At 39.4% G+C, this 27,046-nt stretch overlaps 1 protein-coding gene across 3 annotated transcripts in view; it reads right to left on the bottom strand.

The window, feature by feature from the left end:
- Positions 1-3,220: 3,220 nt before the first annotated feature.
- The window catches only part of LOC134203902 (cdc42 homolog), a 52,828-nt gene continuing 29,002 nt past the window's right edge, over positions 3,221-27,046 (bottom strand). For all 3 annotated transcript variants that reach the window (XM_062678736.1, XM_062678737.1, XM_062678735.1), the window contains exons 3-5: positions 23,105-23,214; positions 22,835-23,032; positions 3,221-5,135 (exon numbers count right to left, since the gene is read on the bottom strand). In XM_062678736.1, coding sequence (XP_062534720.1) covers positions 5,046-5,135; positions 22,835-23,032; positions 23,105-23,214 — 398 coding nt within the window. In that variant the 3' untranslated portion in view covers positions 3,221-5,045. The remainder of the gene's footprint in view (positions 5,136-22,834; positions 23,033-23,104; positions 23,215-27,046) is intronic.

The raw sequence follows: 27,046 nt of genomic DNA, 5'->3' as shown, positions 1-27,046 counted from the left end.
GGAAACTACGGCACTGCCGCTAAGAACCGGTTGGTCAACCTCTGGGACCGGTAATGGTACGTTTGCCGGCTCCGCAAACGGAAAACAACCACCTATTTCATTTTTGAAATCAAACACGAACTCTTCCGATTCCGCGCCACTGGATTGTCCGTATCGGTTCAAATATTCCATTTCCGGTTCCACTTGTACCGGCAGCGAAAAATCACACCAAAGAAATATATTCATCGCTCACGAAATGTAAAAACAAATTAACAATAACTATCTCTCAGTTCATGATGTGACAAATATGCGTACATTTTTCGCCTGGCCAGTGAATTTCGCGGCATGAGTGTCATATTCGGGTTTTGATTGAAAAAAAACGTGGAAAAAATAGTTGTTTTTGGCAATGTTTGAGTCCGGCCCAACGAATATGAATATTCTTCTATAGTTTATTGCGTTAGAGTCAATAAAAACCCAGATTAATCCACCTAGCGTTGGTGGTGCCTTTCTCGCATTTAGTTAAGACACCAACCTTATATGGGGTTTATATGGTCCGATGTACCATTTTCTTCATAACTTTTAAACGCAATGACCGATCGTTATAAAATTCAATAGTGATCAACAAGGTTTTGTCCCCTGTCGAATGAAACTTGTTGCGAGAAAATCGGTTAAGGATTACTGTATGAAAAGTTGTCTAATGTTTTTTATAGCTTTTGTGCACACACATACACACACACATACACACACACATACACACATACATACACACGGACAGACAGACATGTGCTCAACTCGTCGAGCTGAGTCGATTGGTATATAATACTATGGGTCTCAGAAGCTTCTATAAAAAGTTCGTTTTCGGAGTGAAATGATAGCCTTTCGGTACAACTTAGTTGTACGAGAAAGGCAAAAAGCGAAATAGCATGAATGCATTTTGAAACTTCAAATGCGTTTTTCTCATTTTTCTCGTTTGTAACATGTGACATTTATGCGTCCGACGGCAGTGTAGAGCTCTATCAAATTTTGCACCTTCCAACATTCATCGAATTATCTCAACAACAAAAAGCAGTATTTGACACAACTTTATGGTTTCATTAGGCTACAAATATAATCAATTTTGTGTAAAAATAGTGAAACTATTGAAAACAATCAAGTAACTATTGATTTACAATTAAAAACTGTTTTTTTTTTTTCGTTTTCCACTAATTTTAGCTATGCCAAACAACTTTTGTTCCTAGCATTTTTTTCATAGGCGATTCCTTCCTATTGAAATCTTTGAAAAAAGTCGTGGGAAAGAGAGGGTTAAGTATTTGAACGAACTTTCAGAGCTTCTTTTGTTTGATGGGAACATTACTCAAACACTACTAATAAGGAAACAGCAAAAAAAAAACAAAATTACTCCGACACAAAACCACTCAAACTAAATAATCTAAAATATTAATGAGGTTAGGACTAAAAAAACTATTTGAATAAGGTCTCAATAGTGACCATTTGAACAACGTGGCTTTGGAACCTCTGTTATTGTTCAGAGATTAATGAAAACAAACTTGATTAGCATGATGGGGAACATGAAAGGGGCCGGAGTAGATTTTTAGTCTAGATACTGCCAAGAGCCACACAGCATTATTGCTTGATTTTATCTGTGGCTTGATAGTGGAGGGGGTTGTCGACTATAACTGCCTGGAAGTATTGTTCATCGGCTATGCAGTCTCATGACCAGCTAAAACGCTATATTAATTCTGATTCGACGTTTCAGTTCTTTTATTGGTCCTTTTTTAATGGATTAAAATTGGTTCAGAGTTTCATTGTCATAAGTGTCTTTAGTTTAGTATACAGCTCGAATTTTAAAAAAAATCACTACAAATTTTCAATGTTGAGTATTCCTGACCTCAATCAAAATTTCCTGACTTTCCCTGACATTCCAGGTTTTTCCAGGTAGTCGAGACCCTGTCATGGCCAATTCACGTCGTTTGGCGCCAATATTCTTCACATGCAAGCTATAAACGTGATAATTTACCACTATCATAATACCAGTCAATTGAAAACTAATAACATTTGTTTCTCTACAATCAGTTTCATTAAAAAACTTCGTTAATTATCAAATAACTATTTTTAATCTGGGAATTATCCCCACACAAAACACCTAAAGAAAGGGAACATTGAAATCTTTTATCTCCTCTGTCTGCTATCATCGCGCGTTGCGGATTTTCATAATCCGATTGATACCACGCCATCTTATTCTTCTTATTGGCATTACATCCCCACACTGGGACAGAGCCGCCTCGCAGCTTAGTGTTCATTAAGCACTTCCACAGTTATTAACTGCGAGCCAAGTTACCATTTTTGCATTCGTATATCATGAGGCTATAACACGATGATACTTTTATGCCCGGGGAAGTCGAAACAATTTCCAACCCGAATATTGGCTAGGCCGGCGCCGGGAATCGAACCCAACAACCCTCAGCATGGTCTTGCTTTGTAGCCGCGCGTCTTACTGCACGGCTAAGGAGGGCCCCACGCCATACTAAAGGATAAATCAGGCATCAACATCGAATTAAGTTCACTAACCACTTCCACCTGCTTATTTACTAGCTGCATATTTATGCTAAATTTGTATTCATTTTTATTATAATTAATAGTATTATTAGTATATCACGAAATTAAAAATATTTGTTATAGGATTTTTAGTTAAATAAAATACAATGTCTGACTATACCCGAGCGAAGGGAGATAAGAGTCTCTTGACCCACGTGCCTATCTCCGGTATCAACCTATGTGTCCATCTTACCTGCACTGTGATTTTGCAGCACGCTTAAACGCCGGGCACTTCGAACCCCCCATGGGGTGCTTGCTGTTCGCAGCTTTGCTGGAACAAATCAAACAATTGGGAGGGTTCGTGCAGCATTGTGCCTTATGTCCCTCCAATCCGCAGCGTCGGCAGAGCTTGCTTCTGTCAGGGCCTTTGCAGTCCCATTGCTTGTGCCCCGGTTCCAGGCACTTGAAGCAAACTTCGGGTTGCTCGTATATGCCCACAGGGCATACCGACCATCCCACCTTGTGTTTCGTAACAGGTTTCATTCGACGGGGCCATTGTTTAAAAAATTGGGATCAGAAATTATGGCCAGAACACTATTTTTTATGCGCAAAACACGCTAAACACCAGGTGGATTAATTAGGGTTTTTTATATATGGGGCTGTCTATAATGGATGTTTCTTTTTTTTTACAAAAACATGTGCTAAGTTGCTTTTGGCATGAAGTTAATGATTTTTATTTATTTTTAAAATAAAATATATACGAAATATATATTAGAATTACCTTTTTTTCTCGCTCTGTCTTCGCGATCCCGCACTTCCTTTCAATACACTTCTTCTAGTTCATTCTTTTCGTTCCCTCTATTATAGATTTCTGTGTTGCCATCATTTCAATTTTCATTTCCATCCTCCGCCTGATGCTCTTATAAGGAAACTAAGAAAACCAAAATAGGTTCGCTGTTTTGTTTGTGTTATTTTTTATCCTCAGCTCCGTCTTCCTTTAATTTAGCATTTGTGTGTTTGTTAAAGAAAGATGTACTTCGATTATTTGATTTTTTTTATTTTATAGGAAAAAGAAAACATTTAGCCGTATAAAAATGTTGTCTTCTTTTTCAAAGTCATTATTAATTGTAGTTTATTAAATATAAATCTCTTCCTATTAACTCGTTTCTTCTTTCTTCGCTTCTTTCTTACTAGGGTTTAATGCAAAGCGATCTTCCGAACCACCTCAAGGGCAATTCCATAAGAAAGCCGTGGTGGAAAATTTAACTTCATAATTGTGAGGCAGACAACTTTTTCTCTTCCAGTTGAAATCGTGTGTATAAAGTGTATATCAATATAACTAGCAAAATGAACGAACAAACAAAAGGAATACTAATGGTCGCTTACGGTCGATACAGTATGGAAAAATGCAGTTAACTAACGAAATGAAAACATCTCAAATATCATGAGGACTTTCAAACGCGGAAATAAGGAAATACGGGATTGTTTTAACACATTGTTTCTCGCTTGTCTTGGCTTAAACTTTTGAATACTAAAAATTCTATATTTTTGCGTCACGCCATCTTACGCACCGGAATTTTCTGTGAAAAAATACATCAGCCAATATAAATAACCGTATGGCGAAAGCATACTCAAATTTTAATCTTAGATTTGTTTTGTTTTCGCTGCACGAAAACTGCTTATAGAAACTGACAAACTGTGTAAGAAATTTTACTGTAGTGTGATAAAAATGCGAAGTAAAAAAAAAACATTTCCAGAAATGTATGCCGAAGGAACTGAATCGACTGCATACGCGCAGTACTATTAGCAGGTGATTTTGACTCGCATGCAATGTAAAACTCCACGCAGGGAAAATTCGTGGAAAAATGTTTTAGGTTCATAGGTTTTCAAAACCTTCAACTGTTTAGTTATTTTGTGTTGTTATTTTTGTCTTCGTGAATGGTATATATTTGATTTGTTCATAATTCTTGTAAAAAAGCTGTATAAATTTTTAATTTTCATAATTGTTTTTTTCTTCTTGTTGTATAATAGTGTTTGCTTTTTTTGCAGTTTTTCTTAACGTTCCATCAGTGCAAACTTGATTTACTTTTGTCTTTCTGACTTCCACATTTTATCTTCTTTTTTCTGCCATCTCAAACAAACTATTTTCTTTTGTTAGTTGCTATTATAAGATATATGCAAATGTAGGAAATATGCTGTTTTGTTTTTCAATACAATTGTTTTCCCATCTATTCTAACCAGTTTTGTTATTTTTTACTCCATCCGCTACTTTTTTTGTTGCTCTTATCCTTCCTTATCATAGTAATAATAGTTTAACCAACATGTGTGTGTGTTTGTGTGGTGTGTTTGTCATTATAATGTGTTTCTTACGTTATTTGTTTCTCAAGTCTTACCAAAACACAAAAACCAAAGAAATAAAAACAAATAAGTTTATGTGTTGGCATGGATCTGTTTGTGTACACGTGTCTAAAGGAAGGTCCTACATGTGGTTATGGTGGCGGTGGCAAACAAAAATACACAATTCTAGCGGCTTACAGGAATTTGCACTTCCGCTTTTTGGCTGGCTCTGGGGGTTCCAATGCGGCGAGGATCGCCTCGTCGAAGACGTTCTTGAGCCCTTTCTGCAAATGGGTAAGCAAAGGGTAAACAATAAAAAAAATGTTAGTTAAATTTGAAATTAATCAATTATAGACTAATCTAAAAATAGATGGCAAACATGTAGGTACCTATATACTTGGATCTTTTGAATTGCAAGGTGCTGTGCTAAAAAATCTTTAGGTTTACTAAAGTATACAGAACCAGATCGAGTATCTGGTTGCTGAAGATAATGTACCCCACAGGAAGAAATGGTATTCAGCAATTCACTTAAAATAGAAGAGTACAAAGAGCGGGACATGTTGAGAGAATGTCGGATAACCACCCCCAGCAGTAGTGTTGTTTCATAGTGATGCGTTTTTGGCGAAAATCGTGCACTTTTTTCATTACCACCTTAGGGCGTTTTTTTGGATCAGTGTCTTCGGGAAGAAATTTACAAAAAATATGGCCCCTACACGCTAACTTGAAATAACCCAGTGGCCGGGTCGTTTGTACCCGGATTTTTTCAATGTTAGCAGTTGTCAAAATCTGGGTATGTCAACAAAATGGATCTGAGTCGACGAACCCGAAATATGGGTAACCGGGGACTTAAACATTTTCGGATATAACAACATGGCGTCGACGTCGTATGCCGGAGTAAATGCTAGGAGATTTTGCTGAATGCAGCAAGAAAAGGGTTAGCATGGTCAAATTAATGGCGGCGGGGCATTGTCGGCACAGCCGGCAAGTGATATGCGTTTGGGAAAATTGTTTTCTTTAACATTTTTTACACAATAATAATTTTCTGAAGCGGAAATAGCTGGGTACCGGTTACCCAGATTTTTTCGCTTGTTCGGTTACCCAGATTTGAGTTTAGGTGCCCGAACCCAAATTAGAGTAACCACGGTTTTGCCGAATCTGGGTCACTTTGACATGATTCTGGGTAGATCCAGGTTAGCGTGTATAAAACATCATTAATTCGAAAGTGTTGACGTTCTCTGGTAGTTTCATACTTTTTGGGTCATATTTGAATCCGCCTTTGTTCGCAATGCTAACTGGAGGCACCATGATGTGGCTTGCTTATTTACCGAAATTGACCTTTGAGCTTGTACCCGGTAAGCCCATCAACCGATTCGAAACAGTCTGAATATAGTCCAGCAAGCACAAAACTACCATAGAATGCCAAAACATTTAAATTCATGAGTTTGGATTTGCTGTATGATGAGGTTTGCTTACTTTTCAAAATTGATCTGGTATCCGAAATACTTTGCTTGAGTATTTTTAGAACTTTCATTGGAACAGGTTTCTGTTGAAGACCCGTAGACTTATCACTTTTATTCAAAAAGTAATAGCCGTTTTTCGATGAAAAGTAATTTTTTTTTCCAATGACAAATAAAACGCTTTAAACAAAAAACGCTCTCTTAGTTTATCATCCATAAACAAAGAAAAGTGCGAGGTTTTGAATAGATCGAAAATCTATTTGCTCCATTTTGAAATATTATCATTTGAATAAAAGGTTTTCTTCATAAAAAATGTCAAAAAACTAAGTTAAAAGAGATAGATCTATGCGCCGAAAGTTCTAAAAGTGCTTGGAACAAAGTTCTAGCTAAAAATGATTGTATAAAAAGTAATGAGAAGAATACCAATTTTTAGGGACCGCCCTAATGTATTTATGTTAAAAAAAACTCCTAACTTGTGAACCCTAAATGATAGAAATATACACTCAAAATAATTGTCACTTAGTTTCCACTATAAAAATCAGGTAGGCTTTAAAAATCCACAATTATGACGATCTTACTTGTGTCTGATAAAACTTACTCACATGTCATATGCATACCAAAAAGAAATGTAGAGAAATTTAAATGAAAATGTAGAAAACAATATCTATATTCTTTTCTAGTGAATACTACCTGTCACGAATGTATGGAAAATATATGAGTGGGGTACTCAGACCGAAGTGTATGTTTTGCATCAATCGCTAATGAAAAATTATGCAGAAACACCATGAGAGCAATTTACAAAAATAAGTCTTTGAGAATGAAATGAATATTTCATTACTCTATTTTTGCTCCCGTCCACCTCTAGTAGACGGGAATTATTATCACTCACACGGATATTGCGCAAACTATATCAATTCACTTAAAATCTATGTGTTCGTTGATATTTCAATTAACTTAAATTTAATTACATTTTTTAGTGAATTGAGAGCAGTGAGTACCATCACTAACAAATCATTTAACTTCTACAAACGAAACTAGATGGAAAATATCCGCATATGTTTTCATGTAACTCTTAAGAGAAAATTATTTTGAGTGTAGTTTCTTCAGCAAAGTTGCTCAAAATTAATTATTCTACCGTGAAGTACCCTAATTTCGCGCACTTAAGATCTGACAAATTTTAAACGTTCATTAAAAAACATGTAGTGGCCATTTGGGAACATTTGCTACTGCATCACGTAGTAGGTGGATTCTAGGTTCTCAAAAAAATGTTACTTGAAAAATTTGCTGGCATTTAAAAAAAATTGGAGTATGAATCCGACACCGTTGTATGCTCCTTATTTCGCGCAAGAAAATAGGATAGTTCCTAATTTCGCGCAAAAGTGTTCCTAACTTCGCTGATGTTTGGAATTGAATATCGTTATTGGTTTGATGGAATATAATCAATTAACCAATAGAAGCATGCATCCATTGTTCAAAATATGCAGATAACGTTATCAGACAGCCGTCAGTGACCCATTCTTTAGTCGAAATGGTATGTGCCTATATTTCGACCCTGGAGCTTTGCTTAGATTTTACTTCATGCACTTTAGTTGACACAAGTCATAATTCCTAAAATATCGTTTGCTTCTGAAATATAAACCATATTTTAAGAAAAAAGGCATTGTATGAGCAATGTTTAGCTGGTGTATAAAAAAATGTTCAAATTTTCGAGACGTCATGAAAGAAAGTCTTAAATTCCGCTATCTCTTACATAGGACATCTTCAGTCAGTTTTGTACAGTAAAATCATTTGTTTACTTGGGTCAAATTGAAATATTTTTATTTGGTGTACTAAACCAAGTTTGTTGTTCAAATTTTTTCGTGAAAAACATTCAACAACAATGATATTTTGTAATCCTCCAGATTTTTCAATTTTGACTGGTACCTAAAAATTGAAAAAAATAAATGATTTTATAATGCGCGAAGTTAGGGCGCGCGCGAAATTAGGGCACATCACGGTACAACTTTGTGAAACATTGCACTTGTCTATACCGAATACAGGCATACCTCGATAGTACGTACACCTGCGTAATTTTAGTGTACGTACTATCGAAGCAAAAAAAAATCCGAGCAAAAAAAATTGTTTTGCCTTTTTGTTTATTTAGGAATAGCGCAATGTTCATAAAACCATCCGGAAGTCAAAATTTAGATAAAAGGCTCTGTACTCTAAGCATATTTGTATTTGATATAGTACAGAACGGATCAACAGGATCCAGTTTTTTCTTGAAATGGTGCCTACATGTAGCATTGAGCTAAATCATCGTCTTTGTACATGTAAGACTTGTAAATACACAGGATTTTTTTACACGATTTTTCTTCGCTCGTATTTTTGATCGTGTGACTTCAGTACATGGGTTTCTACCTCTCAACGCCTCGTCGGAACAAGAACTTGCAGTAGTTGAGTCTTTACTAGCCACAGGACTGCAGCAAATCAATGACTTGGTTAATGCGAATGGTAGGCTTCCCGATTTAGTTTTCGTCAGTGATTCTGATCGAATTGAACTGTTTGGATCACCTGCTGCCATTTTGAAAGTCGATCCTTACCACAAGCCATTTGTTTTGACGCTCGAATGTTCCTCTGAAGATTTGCAACTCCCGCAGTCGAATGCAGCTGCACGGAACGAATATAACTTCGCACGATGTGACTTTGATGTAATCAACGCTAGATTAACTGCATTGGACTGAACGTGTTTATCAAACCTCGAAACGGTGGATGATGTTGTGACTGTTTTTTTATGACAATTTTTACCAAGTAATTCGTGACAATGTCCCGCTGAAAACCCGAAGAATGTCTACAAGATGCCAACAACCATGGTGGAACCCGCAGCTGCGCAAACTACGGAACCGTCTACGCAAGGCCCGTAAACGTTATTTTCGTTCCAGGACAACTGAGAATAAGTATGCTGTTCAACTTGCGGAAGCTGAGTGTAACAGCGTGCATGAAGTTCGTTTCCGTGAGTACATTGAACAAATGCAACGGAACCTCAAAAAGAGCTCTTCATTGTTCTGGTTTTTTGTGAATACTCGCAAAAGGTCAGCTGGCATTCCGAATAACGTCTTCTATGGTAATCATAATTCTTCCGCCGATAACACTTCTGCAAATCTCTTTGCTGAGTTCTTTCGCAGTGTGTTTGAGTCAGATTACCATTCACCGCCACAACAATATTTAGATGAGTTACGAAGCTTCAACATCCATCTACCGCAGCTAAACCTCAGTTTTGACACGGTTTTTAACGCTCTTAATGCAGTTGACGTTTCGAAAGGACCTGGTCCAGATCAGATTCCACCCTCGTTTATAAAGAACTGTGCAGCTTCGCTGATTGCTGTGCACTTCAAGCCGACATTGTGCGCTTATCATCGTGGTGTCAGATAAACGGAATGCAAGCCAACGCCACCAAATGCAGAATCATTACTTTTTCCCGTGTTCACTCACCAATCAGATTCGAATATTCGATGGACCAGTTACCGCTTATGAGAGTTAACTCCATAAAGGATCTTGGTCTTACCTTGGACAGTAAGCTTCGGTTCAATGAGCACATCTCAAAGACAATCTCTAAAGCCAACACTATGCTTGGCTTCCTGCGCCGCAACTCTGCACAATTCGATGATGTTTATGCTTTGAAAACACTATACTGCTCATTGATCCGAAGCAATCTTGAGAACGGAGTTCAAATATGGGCTCCTTACCATGCGATTCATGCACCACGCATAGAAAGCATCGAGAAACGTTTCGTCAGATTCGCATACGACGATTACGACAGCTGCCGTGGACGATGTATAAGTTTTTTCTTATACATGTCATTGAGCGCCTGCTTTGGCAAAAAAGTATTAGAAATATTAATAATAAACAACATTAAATTTTTTTACGTGTATTTCTTGATAGCAACTTGATAAACAGCAGCAGCTTTCGGGGTGTTCAAATTACCTAAACCACTCCTACATGAACGGTGTCCACCAGCCCGTTGCAAACACAAAATGCGTGCACCTTATCGTCCTCGTTGCGCACACAATCACAGACTAGGAATGGGCGTTTTTCGGAAAAATATCGATACTGCCGAATCGATGTTTGCCCATTCCTACCACAGACCGCTGAACTGCCGTAACGAGTAGTACTCATTGTACTTTTTAACAGAAAAATATAAAACATGTATGTTTTATATTTTACGCCATGCATACGTCACTTTTTCAGATTACGGCAGTGAAGTGGTCTTGGTTGATGTTTAAAAAAAGCCAGAAAATGCGATGCGATTCGCGACTACGAAGGTAAATTCTTCACGCACATTCTGACAGTTCCTTATGGGATTTTACTGTGGAGGGACAAGAAGGAGTGATTGGCGGCCATGTTTCACGCACAGTCTGACAGATAGCAATGAGATTTTGCCATAAGAGTGAGTAGAGGCATTACCTTCGTATTAGCACAGACAAACAGACATAACACTCGACAAATTTCCATCGTTCACTGATTTACTGGTCAATTCAAATAATCATTAATTGGCCAATCGATCACTCGTGGCGCGCGCATCGTTTTTGCTCGAGTTTGACGTTTGCTCACTACCGCCATCTGGTTCGTGATTTGCCCAACTAACTGAAATCAACAGATGTCGTTAGTGTTTGAACGACGATGAATTTGATGAGTAAATGTTCAATGTGTTATGTCTGTTTGTCTGTGGTATTAGGGTGATCATATGAAAATTTTCCAAAGGAGGACAATTCCTTCAAATCGTGCCAAAAAGGAGGACATTTTATTGAAAAAGGAGGACATATGAAAGAAATTACCAACTCGAAAATTCCCTGTATTTGATATTAAATTAACTGATTTTTCGGGGCGTCAAGTCAAATACGACATACAAATTTATTAAAATAAAAAAAAAAAGAAAGAACGAACTCACCATCTTTATAGTGAGATTCTATAAAACAAGCTTCACTCTATCTGAATAATGGTACACAAATGTTTGGTGTATCAATATGCTGGCAGCAATGCACAGAATTTTAGCAAGAAAATCTGGAATAATATTAGTTTTCGAATGACTTAACCATCGCATACATCGCAACGCTGAGCAATAGACAACTGATTGTATATTACTTAATACACCCAAAATACACCAGCGGAGATTATTCCTTGAATACCAACAAGTTCATGGCATGCGAATGCATCTAGACGGCGTGCACCATGACCACGATGCTTTCAATAGTTGTTCATAGAAATTCAAAAATGTTTTCAGGCTGGATACAACTACGGAGATTTTCATGACGATTTTGAAGCTTTGCGAGGTATTATTTTCTGATGAATTCAAGAAAGATTAATGTTTCATTTACTGTAAATTAGGAACTTTAGGAATTAGGAATGTTTGATTAGAGATCATCGTTGACTAGGGAATATATGTTTGCACCCGTCTTTGAAATGGGGCATAAGTTTGAGTCCCATGTTTCCTCCAAGACATTTTATCAAGCTCTTTTAGTGGAATGTCTTTACCTGTTATGGGACCACGTTGCGGTTGAATTAAATGGAATAGTACAAAACTCGACTCATGACAGGTGACCATTTTTAGATTTCTTTAGATTTATTTTTAGGACACGTACCATGTGCTACGATCGAAATAAGATTCAAACAACCAATGTATGCTTTCTCGCAGCACAGCTTGAGAAGCATTTGAATCATTTTATTCTTAGCCCATTATTCACAATTTCGTGAAATTATCAAACTCTTATATCAAATCATTATTTGACATCTTCTAATACACTTCACTAATGTTTGATTTTAATCGAAAACTAGATGGAAAGGGTTCCAAGTTGGAAACGAATTAAACGCAAATGTATATTTACAACCGGAATTAATGTCTAGCATTGTCAATTGTTCCCTCAAAATGTACAAAAAGGAGGACATTTCAGCTCAAAAGGAGGACATCCGATTTTTATCGAAAAAGGAGGACATGTCCTCCTTTAGGATACCATATGGTCACCCTACTTCGTATTCGCGAATCGCTAAGCCGAATCGAAGGCAACGGTACGGACGATTCCTGCTCGTTCTTTTTTGTTAACAAGGGGACATGAGCAGGATGGGAATAACTTCGAGCTACTTCAAGCTGCTCATTGGACAGCATTAGTGATGTGACGACGATGACGATTTTCTTCCATAAATGGCTCATCACGTCACGTCGCATCCATTAACATCGGAACCATAACGAACCATATAAAACTCAACGCACTCTGAACCTTTATTAGCAGCCAAAGCCTCGAAATTTTGTGTCTGCAGAAAATCGCAAACGAGCAGCTTTCCTTGCCTAGCTTTGTCGTTTTCGCAAATGTGGACCAATGTGTTGCGGTGAAGGAGCACATCGAGGTCACTCACGTGGAGAAGAGTATGGGCAGCCGACTTATCGAACTGCGTGTCATCGTCACTGGCGATTCCAATTGCGTACTGCGTGCGTGCGATTCGCCCAGCCCGAACAGTAGCCTGTCCCTCAAAATCGCTGTATGGCAGCTGCAGCTCACTGATGTGTGGGAGAAGCTATATGTCCAGGTGATGCCTGTTTTACATATGTCAGTCGGAACGCGCGATCCCGAGTCGATCGGATTAACGTGAGCCGTAACCGGAGAAAACGTTGCCAAGTTCCAATATAAGTGGCAATATTGGATCCGGCAGCGAAGAAATTACGGTTCGTGGGTGGAATAGTGGCTGTCAAACCCAAACGCTAAGCCCAAATCCAAGTCTTTGTTTTTCAAGTGGAAATTTCGTAACGTGTTCGAGGAACTGCATGATTCTCATATGTTCGTGCGCATCAACGAGACGCTCGTGGCAGGGAAGCCAATATACCTACACCTTTCAACTGAAGAGAAGAAAGACGGAAGAAAACCACGATCGCGCAGTAGAGGACAGGAAAACATGAAGTTAACGTCGAACTTCAAGCAATCGAGGCAAATCTGATTGATTTTCTCTCGAACTTGCGAACGTGTTATCTCACTGAACGAACAACTGAACAAAACGAAGTATGTATGGAGATAATAACCATATCGGCCCATATCACTGCTCAACAGCGATTTTCTCTCTCTAGGGTCATTAAAAACGCGTTATGCAGATCCATCGCGTCGTGAGCAACGGACCGAATGATCGAACGCAGAGCGAAACATCTTCCACGTCACTCTGGCTCTAAAAGATCGGCTCTCCAGTTTCCGTCCCTACCATCGCGTTTAGAGGAGGCGTCACCGTTGCCTGAGCTTGACATTGTAACATCAATTGCTGTTCGTTGCCAATGTTGAAAATTAGCGAGGTCTACCATCCCAGGCAGACAAGACACACCAAAGGGACAGCAGCAGCTCTGAAAAATTATATGATATCTGACTGACTCGACTCATAACTCAGACTCTTCATAACTGATGATTTATACGAAAAACGCCAAGTCGGGGGAACTACAATTAGGAATCGGATTGTAACCATAAACAAGAAGGTCTGGAGTAAAGCCATTACTTACACCATTCTGAGCACTGGCGAAATTGAACTGAGTTAAAGTTTGAGCCCGGATTTGTTGGAATATCGGGTAGTGTGCAACGCTTCGCTGTAGATGGAAGACAAGATGGAAGCAGGCGACGCTTTTTTTTTTTTCTAAATGCCAATGCCAATCTGGCAACAGTTTCTATTTTGACGCTACTATTCTGCTAGAATAATAGGGTAAAAGTTCCGATAGTCGTGGGTGTACCTATGTATAGTTGCGGTAGTGTTGTTTTTACACAATCTACGCATTTAACGCAGCATCCCATATAGTCTATCAATTTGTTGACCTGTCATTACACGAAATACAGGAAAACAGGTTGAGAATTGCATCAAAATTGGTCCAATATCACTAAAATACCTTTTCCTTTTCTCTGCTTTGCACCAATAGTTGCGGTAGTGTTCCTATAGTTGCGAGTCCCATATGAAAACAATGGGATTCGCAACTATAGTAACATGAATTAAAAAATACCGCAACTATTGGAACACTGCACCAATAATTGGAGGTACCATTTTAGGTAACAATGATGGATGCTGCTGCAATCAAGACCCCTTTCGGATCAAATATAATTAATAATCTTCCATGTGCACCCTTGAGGTAAGTGAAATGAAGTATAGGCTTGGTGTGAACCAAAAAATAGTGGTGTCCACTATTGGGTCTTTTACCCTAACTGAATAAAAATCATTCTTTCTTACGATTTGGGCTGAAGCGATCAATACTGCATATTAACTGCACAATCGCTTGCCATCAGCAGCAATTGTATGTCCACCATTCGAGATCTGGTTTGAAAAAAAAACTCGATCTGAATCACCTCCATTTATTTGGTTGTAATGCATATACATATGTCTGCCAGCAGTTAAGCGCAAGAAATTAGATATAAAAGCCACCAAAATGACTCTTGCGACTGACCAGATCCAGATAAGCCGAGACGTTCGGTTCTTTTAGTCGGAAAACGAATCAAAGGATAAGGATGACAATTATCGTAAAAAAGCGGTAAACGAGAGTACAGAAGTGGACTTAAAACTCGACGGAGTTCCTAAGCGGGAGTAGTTTCAAATATAACGGAATCAAATGAATCTTAGGATGAATTGTATGGCTGGGAAGACGACGACGTTGTTGGGATGCAAGGATTTCGTGATAATGATGACAGTGCAAACGATAACTGGAAATATGATGACCAAAGAAATCCAGTGGCAGAAGAATTGATACCAACGTCAGTTCGGCGTTCGCAGAGAGCAACTTCCGGAGTTCCACCGGTAAGATATAAAGAATTAGTTCCTTCTGTGCAGCACAATGCAATAGAACCGTAAACGTTTGGTGAAGCTGTTTCTGTTGGCAGAAGCAAGGGAACCCCCTCACGAAGAACAAAACAGTACTAGAGTTCCCTCTCTACACCACGGCAGGCTACTGACTGATAACTTCGGCCAGCAGCTGCAGTTCTCTTTATTCAACAACAGGTATATACAATGGATAACAATATTCTCTAATCTACCCAAGAGTAACTACAACCAACTGGCGCCTACTTCCTAACCATCTTAGATCTACAGCGAGGCGGCGCACACTACCTGATATTCCAACACTCCTCCTTAGTGTGCACGCGTCGCTACTGTCCTGGCTCCTCCTAAAACGAAGCCTTCAATCCTGAGCACCTCCCTGCCGAAATACCTGATTCAATTCCTCGTACAAATGGCCCTCACTCCGAAGTTTGTACGGCAACCTCTCTAGCACATGTGCCCGTACAAATGGCTCGACTCCGATGCTTGTACGACGCCTCTCGAGTGTGCGCCGGTCCGATATTCGTCGGCGGCGGCGTTTGTCAGAATTTTGGCCGGCGGCGGCGGCGTTTTCGGCGTCACGCCGAAAGCCATTTTACCCGGCGGCGGCGGCGGCGGCGTGAATCGGCGTGGCGATTTTTTTCATTACGTTTTTCTAAGATTTTTTGCATTTTTTCGGCATATTTTCAAGACATTAATAAAATAAGATTTTTTTAAATTTTCGAATGAAAAATCTAATGAACTTTTCCAGAAAAATCTGGAGGAAAACCAAAATTTGGAAAATATTTTCGGATTGTTTGAAGTTTCGAGAAATCTTTGGAATTACCAAGAGAAGCTTTTTTGAATTCCCAAATAAAATTTTTTGGAATTTCAGCAGAAAATTACATGAGAAACTTCATAATGTTTACAAAAAAAAAATGTTCCTAACTTCTACAGGAAAAACTTCGGATATTTATGAAAAGGTCTTCCAAATTTGTACAGAACATTATTGATAATTGTAGTAGAGTGCGGCTGGTTGAATGGGTGTTTTACCGTTGACTTTCTCAGTCTAGAATAATAAAGACGGCTTGTTTGACATGGCCAACGATAAAACAGTCAATTCTTAAGAATTTCCGCGGGAGACTCTAAGGAGTTTTCGAGAAAAATTCTCTGGAATGTTCAGGAGAAATTCTCCGTAAGTGTTATTAATTAACGACTGGTAAACTTGTTGCATTAAAAATCGGGCCCATAGACTGAGAAATCCAGATGATCGATGATCACTGCATAGCGGTGAACAATCAGATGCACTTCTATTTTGACGACGTGTACAATTGTTTGACGTCTAGAATGCGTCATGTTACAGTTATCGAACGACTAGTGTATTGTCCGTAAGAAATTCTTGGGAAATTCCATTGGCCGAAAGCCGTATGTCCGAACTGGTAATTTAGCCGAAAAAGTCGGTTTCCCTAACAGGTCTTTATGCCGAATAGGTCATCAACCCAAAAATTCCAATTGGCCGATATGGTCGTTTGACAGGACACTTGTCCGAAAATATCGTTTAGGCCAACAAGTCTTACGGCCAAATGTCAATAACTGAATGGGTAATTTACTCCATAATATCCATCCGTTTGGCCTAATGACATTTACGTTGAAAAGACTGTTAAACGAAATTTCGTAACCTCTCTACTTTTAAGTCGATACTAACATTTAAGCCAAAAGCCATCTAACCAAACCCCATTAAGCAGAATTGAACGTTTATCCGAAACTGTTATCAGGTCAAAAATGGTCCGACCAAAAATGTATTTTTACCGAAAACGACATATAGCCGAAATGGACATTCAGCCGAACTGGTAATTTGGACGAAAAAATCTTTTACCAAATAGATCATTTGACCGAAAATGGTGTTTGGTAAGAATGGTAATTTGGCCAGAAAATGTCCTTTCTGCAAAACAACTTTTCTGGCCGACCAGCATTTTCTGTCAAATGACCAATTCGGATAAACGTCTTCTTTGGCAAAATGACCAATTCAGCCGAACGACACTTTTCAAAGAAAGTTGCAGAAAGGACATTTAAGGTCCAAATGACTCTTTCTGTCAAATGCCATTTTTTACCAAATGGCCTTTTTGGTCAAATGATGTATTTTCGGTCAAACGACTTTTTCACCCGAACGGCATTTTCAGCTAAATGACTTGTTAGGGTAAACAATTTTTTACAAGTCCGTAAAAATTTTCCTTTTGGCTGTACATCGCTTCCGGTCAAACTACATTTTCGGTCAAACCAATTTTTATCTGATAACAGTTTCCGTTTCGCTAAATGGTACCTGGCTAGATGTCTTTTGGTCTAAAGTCTAGTATTGACCTAAAAATAGAGAGGCCACGAAATTTTGTTCAATGGTCAATTGTCAAAAAGACCATTCCGCCAAACAAGTGACCATTTTTGACCATATTACCCGTTCAGTACGAGGTTCAGTCATTGAAATTTGGCCGTATGACCCCGTTTGGCCAAATGACCCATTCTGTCAAAAAACTTTTTCTGCTAAATGGCATTGGCAACGATGGTTTCGGCCAGACGACCTGTTAGGGCAAACGGCTTTTTCTGCCAAATTACCAGCTCGGCCGTCTGTCACTTTCGGTCTTATTGGAATGGAATGAAACTTAGACTTACCAAGAATTTTTAATCGAAAGTAGAAAGAATTTTCTGAAGAAACCAGAAACAATCTTCAAAAACTCCGAGCATTTTTCCGATGTTTTAAAGTTGGCTATGCCAAACTAGCCGTATGATGAACTTCTCCCTGTGAAAAAAAATCACTCTAATAAAGGATAAAAAACTAACCGGCTTGATTAATTTAGATTGGGGAAGTCAACGTTAAAGCATCACTAGTCAAAATTTTCTGTGTGAATTTTGAAGAATACTCAACAGAGACTCAATAGGAACTTTCCGTGAATATTCTGAATATTTTCCTGTAGAAATTTGGAACAACTCCCCGTAAAAACTCTGTAGAGCTTCTCATGTAAATCCCAAACAATTTCCCTTGGTAATTACAAAGAGTTCTCGAAACGTGAAAGTAGTTCCCGTGGATAATCTGAAAATAATTTTCAAATGAATATTCTGGAAAAACTTGAAGAATTTCTTGGGAAGTTCATCAATTTTTTGAGGCGAGATTCAAAAGATTCTCCAGTTATTGTCGTGAAAATATCCTTAATGACCAATTCAGCCGAACGACACTTTTGACCGAATGTCCATTTTGATCAAATTGCCCTTTCTACCAAACGACTATTTCAGCCGAAGGACAAGCTCACGATTTTTTTAGCCAAAGGAACTGTTCGACCAAATCAGATTCTCGGCCAAATATCTGTAGGCTACATATCCTATCAAAGTCTGAAAACATAATGAGAGCATATAGAATATTTTGATTTTGACAAAATGATTCACAATTTGTTTTCAAATATGTATAAATCATCATGATTGATTATATATTTTGATCTCATGTTGCTGTAGATTACTAAATTGAATGATATGACATCAAACTGTGTACTTATTTTGCTATCGGAAACCAATATCAAATTTAGTTTTCGATTTCCTCTCATCGACAGCAGAATAGTTTTGATTTGATGTCACGGTAAGCTAATTCTGCTAAACGTTTTGTTATTTCAACCGTTAAACGACCAAAAGATATCAAATTAGGTGAACATAATCGATGAATACACAACATTAAAACAAGTTATCGATTTGCTCTTAAGCTTTGCTCGGGTAGTAATATTTTCGGTTAAACGATTCGGCCTAACAACTTTCAGTCATGTGACTTTGTGCCGAACAACGCTTTTCTATTCAAAAATTTAATTTAAATTAGATTTTCATTTTTTCATTTTTCGCAACACGCTTAGTTTTTACGGAGAGCTCTTCGAAGTTTTAACAAGGTATTGTATGGAATTTTCATGGAAATAATTGGTATCCTCAAGAAAAATTCTCTGAAGTTTCAACGTAATGTTGTAGAGACCTATCAGCAAATTATACGGAAAATCCAATGAATCTTAAAAGTTTCCACTGAAAATTTCAATCGGCGTGGAAAGTTATAGATCAGCGGCGTGGCAAATTTCAAATGGCGGCGCGCCGATGCAAAAATCTCGGCGGCGGCGGCGTGCCAAAAACTGCCGGCGGCGGCGGCGTGGCGCGGCGGCGCACACCTCTACTCTCGATGCTCTACCGACCAGCTCCTGTTTCGGCCCGTAGCTCCTCCTGGACTCCTGCTGACCAGCCAGCATCCTACCGAACGTTACAACCTCCTGATGAATTCCGTCCGGCTGATACATGATCCCAGTGCGCCATGCAACTTATGCTGACGATCCATGATACCACTGCGATAAAGTCGACGGCCATAACATCCCCCTAAGATGGATGTCGGGAATCGTTCCTGGGCCCATAACCTGTTGGGCAGACAAGGGAACCCCCTCACTAAGAATAACGATACTAGAGTTCCCTCTCACATCACGGCAGGCTACTGACTGATAACTTCTACCAGCAGCTATAGTTCTCTTTATTCAACAACAGGTATATACAATAGATCCATAACAATATTTCTTAATCTACCCAAGAGTAACTACAACCAACTGGCACCTGCTTCCTAACCATCTTAGATCTACAGCGAAGCGGCGCACACTACCTGATATTCTAACAGTTTCTAGTCCACAGTTTGCCGAGTGGAAATCTGCAATGGGCGACGAACATGCAATAGCATCAAGAGAACGGCACTTGAGAATTAGTAGAATTGCCTCCGCTCCGCAAACTAATCGGATGTAAATGGGTGTATAAATCCAAAAATGATCAGAATGGACAAGTTGGCAGCGATTATACCCAGTTTTTGCTCTCGTGATCATGCAGATAACATTCCGAACAATACTGACCACCGCGAGTCAAAGGAAGGCCAAGCAGATCGACATCAAAACTCCATACCTCTACGGACAGCTTTAGGAGGAGCTATATATGGTTCGGACAGGAAAGCCAAACATATCGTTACGAAATAGAATTACGTCAAGGATATGGTTCGAGAAGGTATTGTACGCCTTCAGTATTGTCCAACGGAGCACATGCAAGTTGATCTTCTAAAAAAAACCCAGATTAATCCACCTAGCGTTGGTGGTGCCTTTCTCGCATTTAGTTAAGACACCAACCTTATTTGGGGTTTATATGGTCCGATGTACCATTTTCTTCATAACTTTTAAACGCAATGACCGATCGTTAAAAAATTTAATAGTGATCAACAAGGCTTTGTCCCCTGTCGAATGAAAGTTGTTGCGAGAAAATCGGTTAAGGATTACTGTACGAAAAGTTGTCTAATGTTTTTTTATAGCTTTTGTGCACACACATACACATACACATACACATACACACATAGATACACACGGACAGACAGACATGTGCTCAGCTCGTCGAGCTGAGTCGATTGGTATATAATACTATGGGTCTCAGAGGCTTCTATAAAAAAATCGGTTTCGGAGTGAATTGATAGCCTTTCGATACAACTTAGTTGTACGAGAAAGGCAAAACCGTTGCAAGCAACAAAACTACGACAATTGTGCGAAGCGATTGACATCAGGCCGGGGCTGATTTTTTTTAGAATCATTTGTGCGACGCTGGATGGATACAAATCGAGCTTCAGATTCGTTCGTAACGTTAGATGTTTTGTTTGTTAATTTATTAGAGACGATTGATGTTAGATGAATTGGAGCAGGGCTATGCGCTCTCTAACCTGCTATTCAACGTAGCTCTAGAAGGTGAAATTCGAAGATCTGGTGTGCAAAGAAACGGAACCATTATCAACAAGTCTTACACGCTACTTGGTTTTACGGTTAACATCGACATCATTGGAATAGGTTGCATAGCAGTGGAAAAGGCATACCGGCAATTGAATATAGACGGTAAAAGATTATCGAATTCTCGGAGTGTTTGAGTGTAAAATACGTCTAATACAGGGCGACGTGGCGCAGATGCGCAGAATGGCGCAGATGCATGAATCAGGAGTACCAAGTGGAGAAAAATGCAGCCATCGGCAGGCAGTAAAATAAGGCAGATGACAGTGAGCTGGGCATTTAGTGCATATGCCGAAAGAGAGTCCAGTGAAAGTGATGTTTAGCAGGGAACCTGGAACATGACGTCGACTCCGGACAAGACACCGCACTCGCTGGCTGTGTGATAGGTACATAGAATTAAGTAATCAGTTTGTTTATACGGCAGAATACAGCTGGCCTTGATGTAAAGACGCTGCCTATTGGCCCGTATGAATAAAAAGTAGTAAAATCTACAATATGTAGTTACTACTTTGTAGTAAGGTCCACATGTAGTAAAGTTGCTTTGGTATGAATAATAAACTTTTTCGAACATAGTAGTAAATACTACTTTCGAAAATAAAAGAGTAGTATTTGCTACAAATTATATCTGTCAAAATTTGATTTGTTTATGTTTTGTTGTTCATGTTGCAGTTGTTCCCTACCATATTTATTGAAAGTTCAAATTCAAATTAAGTAAAAAAGCCTAGCATGGGGGAAATTTTGATTCTCTGAGTTTGGGAATTGAATCCAACGGTCGGCTTTTCCGACAATTCCCTGACACGCTATAGCTTGCTCTGGTATATGTATAACATTTACGCTTTTTTTCACGTAATTCATTTTTACGCAGCTATTTTGATTTGGGGATCTTTGTGGGTTTTCACGCGGATTTTTTTGAAGTTATTTTACGCGGTTTTTTTTATTATAGTCAAGGGCACGTAAAAATCGCGAATGATCGATTAAAGTTGAAGTCATTTTGACCGCGGTTTTTGGATTCTGCTGCTTTGTTACGCGGATGTATAGATCGCATTGGCCGTTCGCCGCTTCTCCTCGTGATTCGCTTCAGTTAAGAAATGTTTCGTCAAACGTTTTACGTCCATTTTCAAGTCGGTTCGGTCGATACACTTAAGTCGGTTTTTACGTGGGGGACGTACTGTATCTCCCGATCATTTTAAACAATTGCGTAAAAAACTTCAAGAAAATCCGTATAAAAACCCGCGTATGTCCCAAAATTTCGAAAATAATTCGTCGAATAAAAACGACCGGCTTAAAAAAAACTAGTAAAAACCGACCCAATCGTATAAACTTTTGATAAATAGCACTAATCGTATCGCATCATTTTATTTTCGGCAGTCATTTCAATTCATATACACCTTTTACCTTCAGGCAAATTTAATTCCAGGCGATGGAATAACTTTGTAGCAAGCTCCTGAGCAGACTACAAATAATTTGTAGTATTTACTGCTTTTATTCATACCAACTGTCAAACAAGTTCCACAAAAGTAGTATGTTCGAAAATTGTAGTAAAGTAAACGTGCTTTTATTCATACCTTTTTGCTACAAAAGTAGTAAATACTACATAATTTGTAGTAAAGTGTGGATTACTACTTTTTATTCATACGGGCCATTGTCCAAACAAATAGGAAGGAAATGTATCTTTTTCGTTTTCTTTGGTACAAACCAATACCTAACTACTAATATTTCGTCCGCCCTTCTAATTGACAGCGAGGATATCACCTGCGCCGAATTAATCATGTAAATGCTTGAGATACTAAAAGTATGGCTTTGTAGCGGAATGATTGGCCAATTGATCCATTGCATTGCCAGATAACGATCCATAAAAAAGCGAGCTTATGCTAAGCTAATCTATCAGAAATATGCTTCTTATAATTGAACTGTTACCCCCTAATGGCCGTCGATACTAACCTGCGTTAGCGCCGAACACTCGACGTACTTCACCGCCTTCAGTTCCTTGGCCAGCTTCTCGCCCTGTTCCAGCGTGATCGGTTTCTGTTTGTTCTTGGCCAACTTTTCCAGTGTGCTCTGCTCGTCACGCAAATCGATCTGCGTCCCGACCAGCAGGAACGGCGTCTTCTGGCAGTGGTGCGTTATCTCCGGAACCCACTAGAATAGGTAAACAATGACGTTGTTTTGATTGTTGTTTATTTCGGGAATGGATTTGTGTTGATGAAATACCTTTTCTTTGACGTTCTCAAACGAACTGGGACTTACGACGGAGAAACACACCAGGAAAACGTCCGTCTGCGGATAGGACAGAGGCCTTAAGCGATCGTAATCCTCCTGACCTGGAAGAGGAAAAAAAGAGAAATAAAAATGGTGTAAGGTAGGAAGTGCAACTTGATTAGGATGAATGACGTAGAACAGAAAGCACCGTTAAAACCCATGACTGGGGAGGGAGCTATAAGCCGCGTTATCTTATCACCACGAGATAATAGTTCCACGGGCTGCAAATATTGTATCCAGGTTGTGTTTAAATTAAAAGGCATTTGCAGATGATGCGAAACTGATAATCAGTTTCTTCTTGATTTACAAAATATATAATACGATCTATCATGATCATCAATCCTCCCTTCAGATTCCAATCCGTCGATGATAATGATTGTTTGCATTGTGTGTCCACTTTGCACGCTGTGGTAGTCTTCGTCGGTCGGTCGCAGTCCATCGGCGGCGGCATTCGTCGTTGTTGTTGGGCGTGGGCGCGCGTGATGTGAATCCATTCATGAATGAAGTGGATTCGCTTTATTGACGGCAAGCCGCTCCTCGCAACCACGCACATTATGAGCCCCGCAGCAACGGCTCTGGTAGGTAGTTATCTCCCAGTTAGGTGAAACGTCAATCCGGTTTCAGCTGTTTTCTCCAGGGGCACACATGTGTGGTACGAGCGTGCGTGCAGCAGCGGATGGACGCCTGAAGTCGCCTGCGTTGGACGAACAAGACGCGCGATCACCGATCCAATGCATATCGCAGATTTGTCTAAGCAAACAATAAACGAACAGTAGTGGGCAAAAAAAGTCGTTCTGCTCTGTTTGAGCAGAAATGATATCATCATTTGCACGTTCGTCAATATTCTGCTTGAGATTGGAATGATCGGTTTTCGATTCTTCTCTGGAGTAGTGAATAATTAACCCTCAGGGTCAGTTCTCAATATTAGAAAATGTTTATGGAAACAAGCAACGGTGTTCAGTCAGTCGAGCTGACGAAAGACCAGAAGTGTGTTTATTCACCAAAAACTCATAAAAACACCTAACTTTTCGCTTGTTATATCAGACAGGTAGAAAGTATTCAAAATATGGAAATCTGTCCCATTATTGACATTCTTTTACATTTAACGCATTAATTTGTATTCAATCACAGCATTTATTACAAACCTTGCCTGAATATGTACTTAACTTTTATCCCTGATTTCGGCAGTGGCGCCAGTTCCTGCTGCTTTCATCTATCAGGGAAGTTGCCCTTGTCCAGATAACGCAGCATACACGTTAACTTTCATCTACTCATTTAGTTTCATTTATTTAGTTTACATCTAAGCAGGAAACACTGAATCAACAATTTGACGCCACAATACACGGTTCGAGGCCGCATCTCTCCATCCTTGAATGCACCCCACGCTCGCCAAGTCGTTTTGCACCTGGTCTGCCCACCTTGCTCGCTGTGCTCGTGTCTTGTATCTGCCGGATTGGAAGCGAACACCATCTTTGCAGGGTTGCTGTTCGGAATTCTTGCAACATGACCTGCCCATCGTACTCTTCCGGCTTTAGCTACCTTCTGGATACTGGGTTCGCCGTAGAGCTGGTCCTAAGCACCCGTCTCTCGAATACTTCGAGTGCTTGCATGTCCTTCTCGAGCATTGTCCATGTCTCATGTCCGTGAAGGTCTTATTAACGTCTTGTACATGACACATTTGGTGCGGTGGCGAATCTTTTTTGACCGCAGTTTCTTTTGGAGCTCGTAGTAGGCCCGACTTCCACAAATGAGACGTCTATCGTAACACTGCTTCCCAGGCGGGCCCTGTCGCGCTCGGTACCGCCCACAAGCATGTACTTTGTCTTTGACGCATTCATCACCAGTCAAACATTTGTTGCTTCACGTTTCAGGCGGGTGTACAGTTATGCCACCTTTGCAAATGTTCGGCCGACAATGTCCATGTCATCCGCGAAACAAATAAATTGACTGGATCTGTTGAAAATCGTACCTCGGCTGTTACACCCGGCTCTCCGCATGACACCTTCTAGCGCAATGTTGAACAACAGGCACGAAAGTCCATCACCTTGTCTTAGTCCCCGGCGCGATTCGAACGAAGTGTTCGCCCGAAATCTTCACACAGTTTTGCACACCCTCCACCGTTGCTTTGATCAGTTTGATAAGCTTCCCAGGAAAGCTGATCTCGTCCATAATTTTCCATATCTCTACGCGGTCTATACTGTCGTATACTGCCTTGAAATCAATGAGCAGATGGTGCGTTGGGACCTGGTATTCACGGCATTTTTGAAGGATTTGCCGTACAGTAAAGAGCTGGTCCGTTGTCGAGCGGCCGTCAACGTAGCCGCCTTGATAACTTCCCATGAACTCATTCACTAATAGTGACAGACGACGGAAGATGATCTGGGATATCACTTTGTAGGCGGCATTAAGGATGGTGATCACTCGAAACGAAAGTTCTCACACTCCAGCTTGTCGCCTTTCTTGTAAATGGGGCATATAACCCCTTCCTTGCACTCCTCCGGTAGCTGTTCAGTTTTCCAGATTCTGACTATCAATTTGTGCAGGCAAATTCCGCACACCAATTCCTTAAATTTAAAGCCATTGCACAGGTAGATTGAGGTTAGGGAAACGCCACTGTTAACTTTTAAAACTTTTTCATAATTTCTAGAATGTTGATTACAATACCTATTCCGCATTTAGTACCGATTGGTAATGCTTGTTTACTTTGCTCGTTTGGTACCGCGGTTGACGGTTCGTTTGATAGTTTCGGCTTCACTCCTCGCGGGTCTCTATCTATAAACAACGTCTCTGTAGATAGGGGACCAGGGGGCATTATGAACACCCGGGGCAGATTGGACACCCCCAATATTCTTGTTAATTCAATCATTTTTCTACTTTCAATGCAGTGAACTCTATAATCCTTTCATAAACAACTAATTTATAGCGTAGAAGTCATTGTTTTATCTTCTTAGCGCATAAATTTGACAAAAAAGTTAAAATGTCTTCCAAATGATTAAAAATTATGTATAAGTTTCACCTCCCATAAAATAAGCTTTACTTTACCATAGAGGATGATTTCTCAATTATTGATCATCCCATAGCAAAATTCTGTTATTTACAGTGCTCTGGCATGCATTTGTGACAAGATTCCTTGATTTAAAAAAAAATTTCAACAGTTTTTAAATATGTTCACCTGTTGGGGCAAACTAAACACTCTATATGGGGGTAGAACTGACACCTTAAAAATTAAAAATATAACCTCAAACTCATCGAACTAGGCTTTCATATCGTGTTATTTTCGTGTTATCATGGTGCGGAATTATAAATCGCTATAAAAGTTCCAGTACATGACATATATACCATAGAAGTCGCTGAAAGTGCAACAAAAAAGGAAGTGTTTTGTATAGATTTGGCAATCTCGTTGGCAAGTTGATCGGTACAACCCATTGGAAGGATTGGCGATGCCAGTAGGGTGGATAAGAGCATGCATAGATTATGCAATGATTTGAGGAGAGACGATTGGGAAGGGGTCTTGCAATAAGTGTGAGGATCCATATAAAAAAAAAATCATGCTTCATACAAAAAGTTCGGCATACATGTATGAGGCCAGCTGAAAGTGGCAAATTTTTGCTTTACGTAATCAATATTCTTCTATTCACCATGGAATTAAAATAGAAAACGATCATATATGACCTCGCTCAAGAAGAGGGAAATAGATTTTCGAATATTGATGATCCAAACACAATTTTAGGTGTCTCATACAAAAACATGACAGGAAGATGAACAAATTGGGTAATATTTTTGTTGGATGATTCATAAAATAGGTTACGATGGCATATAATCACGAGTAAGATAATTTTCTTCATTTTTATAAGGGTGTCCATACTGCCCGCGACCTTCCTGAGTGTATTGAAA

This window comes from Armigeres subalbatus, unplaced genomic scaffold (assembly GCF_024139115.2).
Source record: "Armigeres subalbatus isolate Guangzhou_Male unplaced genomic scaffold, GZ_Asu_2 Contig288, whole genome shotgun sequence".
NCBI lineage: Eukaryota > Metazoa > Arthropoda > Insecta > Diptera > Culicidae > Armigeres > Armigeres subalbatus.
Note: the sequence above shows the minus strand (reverse complement) of the source record. Positions and strands in the feature narration are given on the sequence as shown.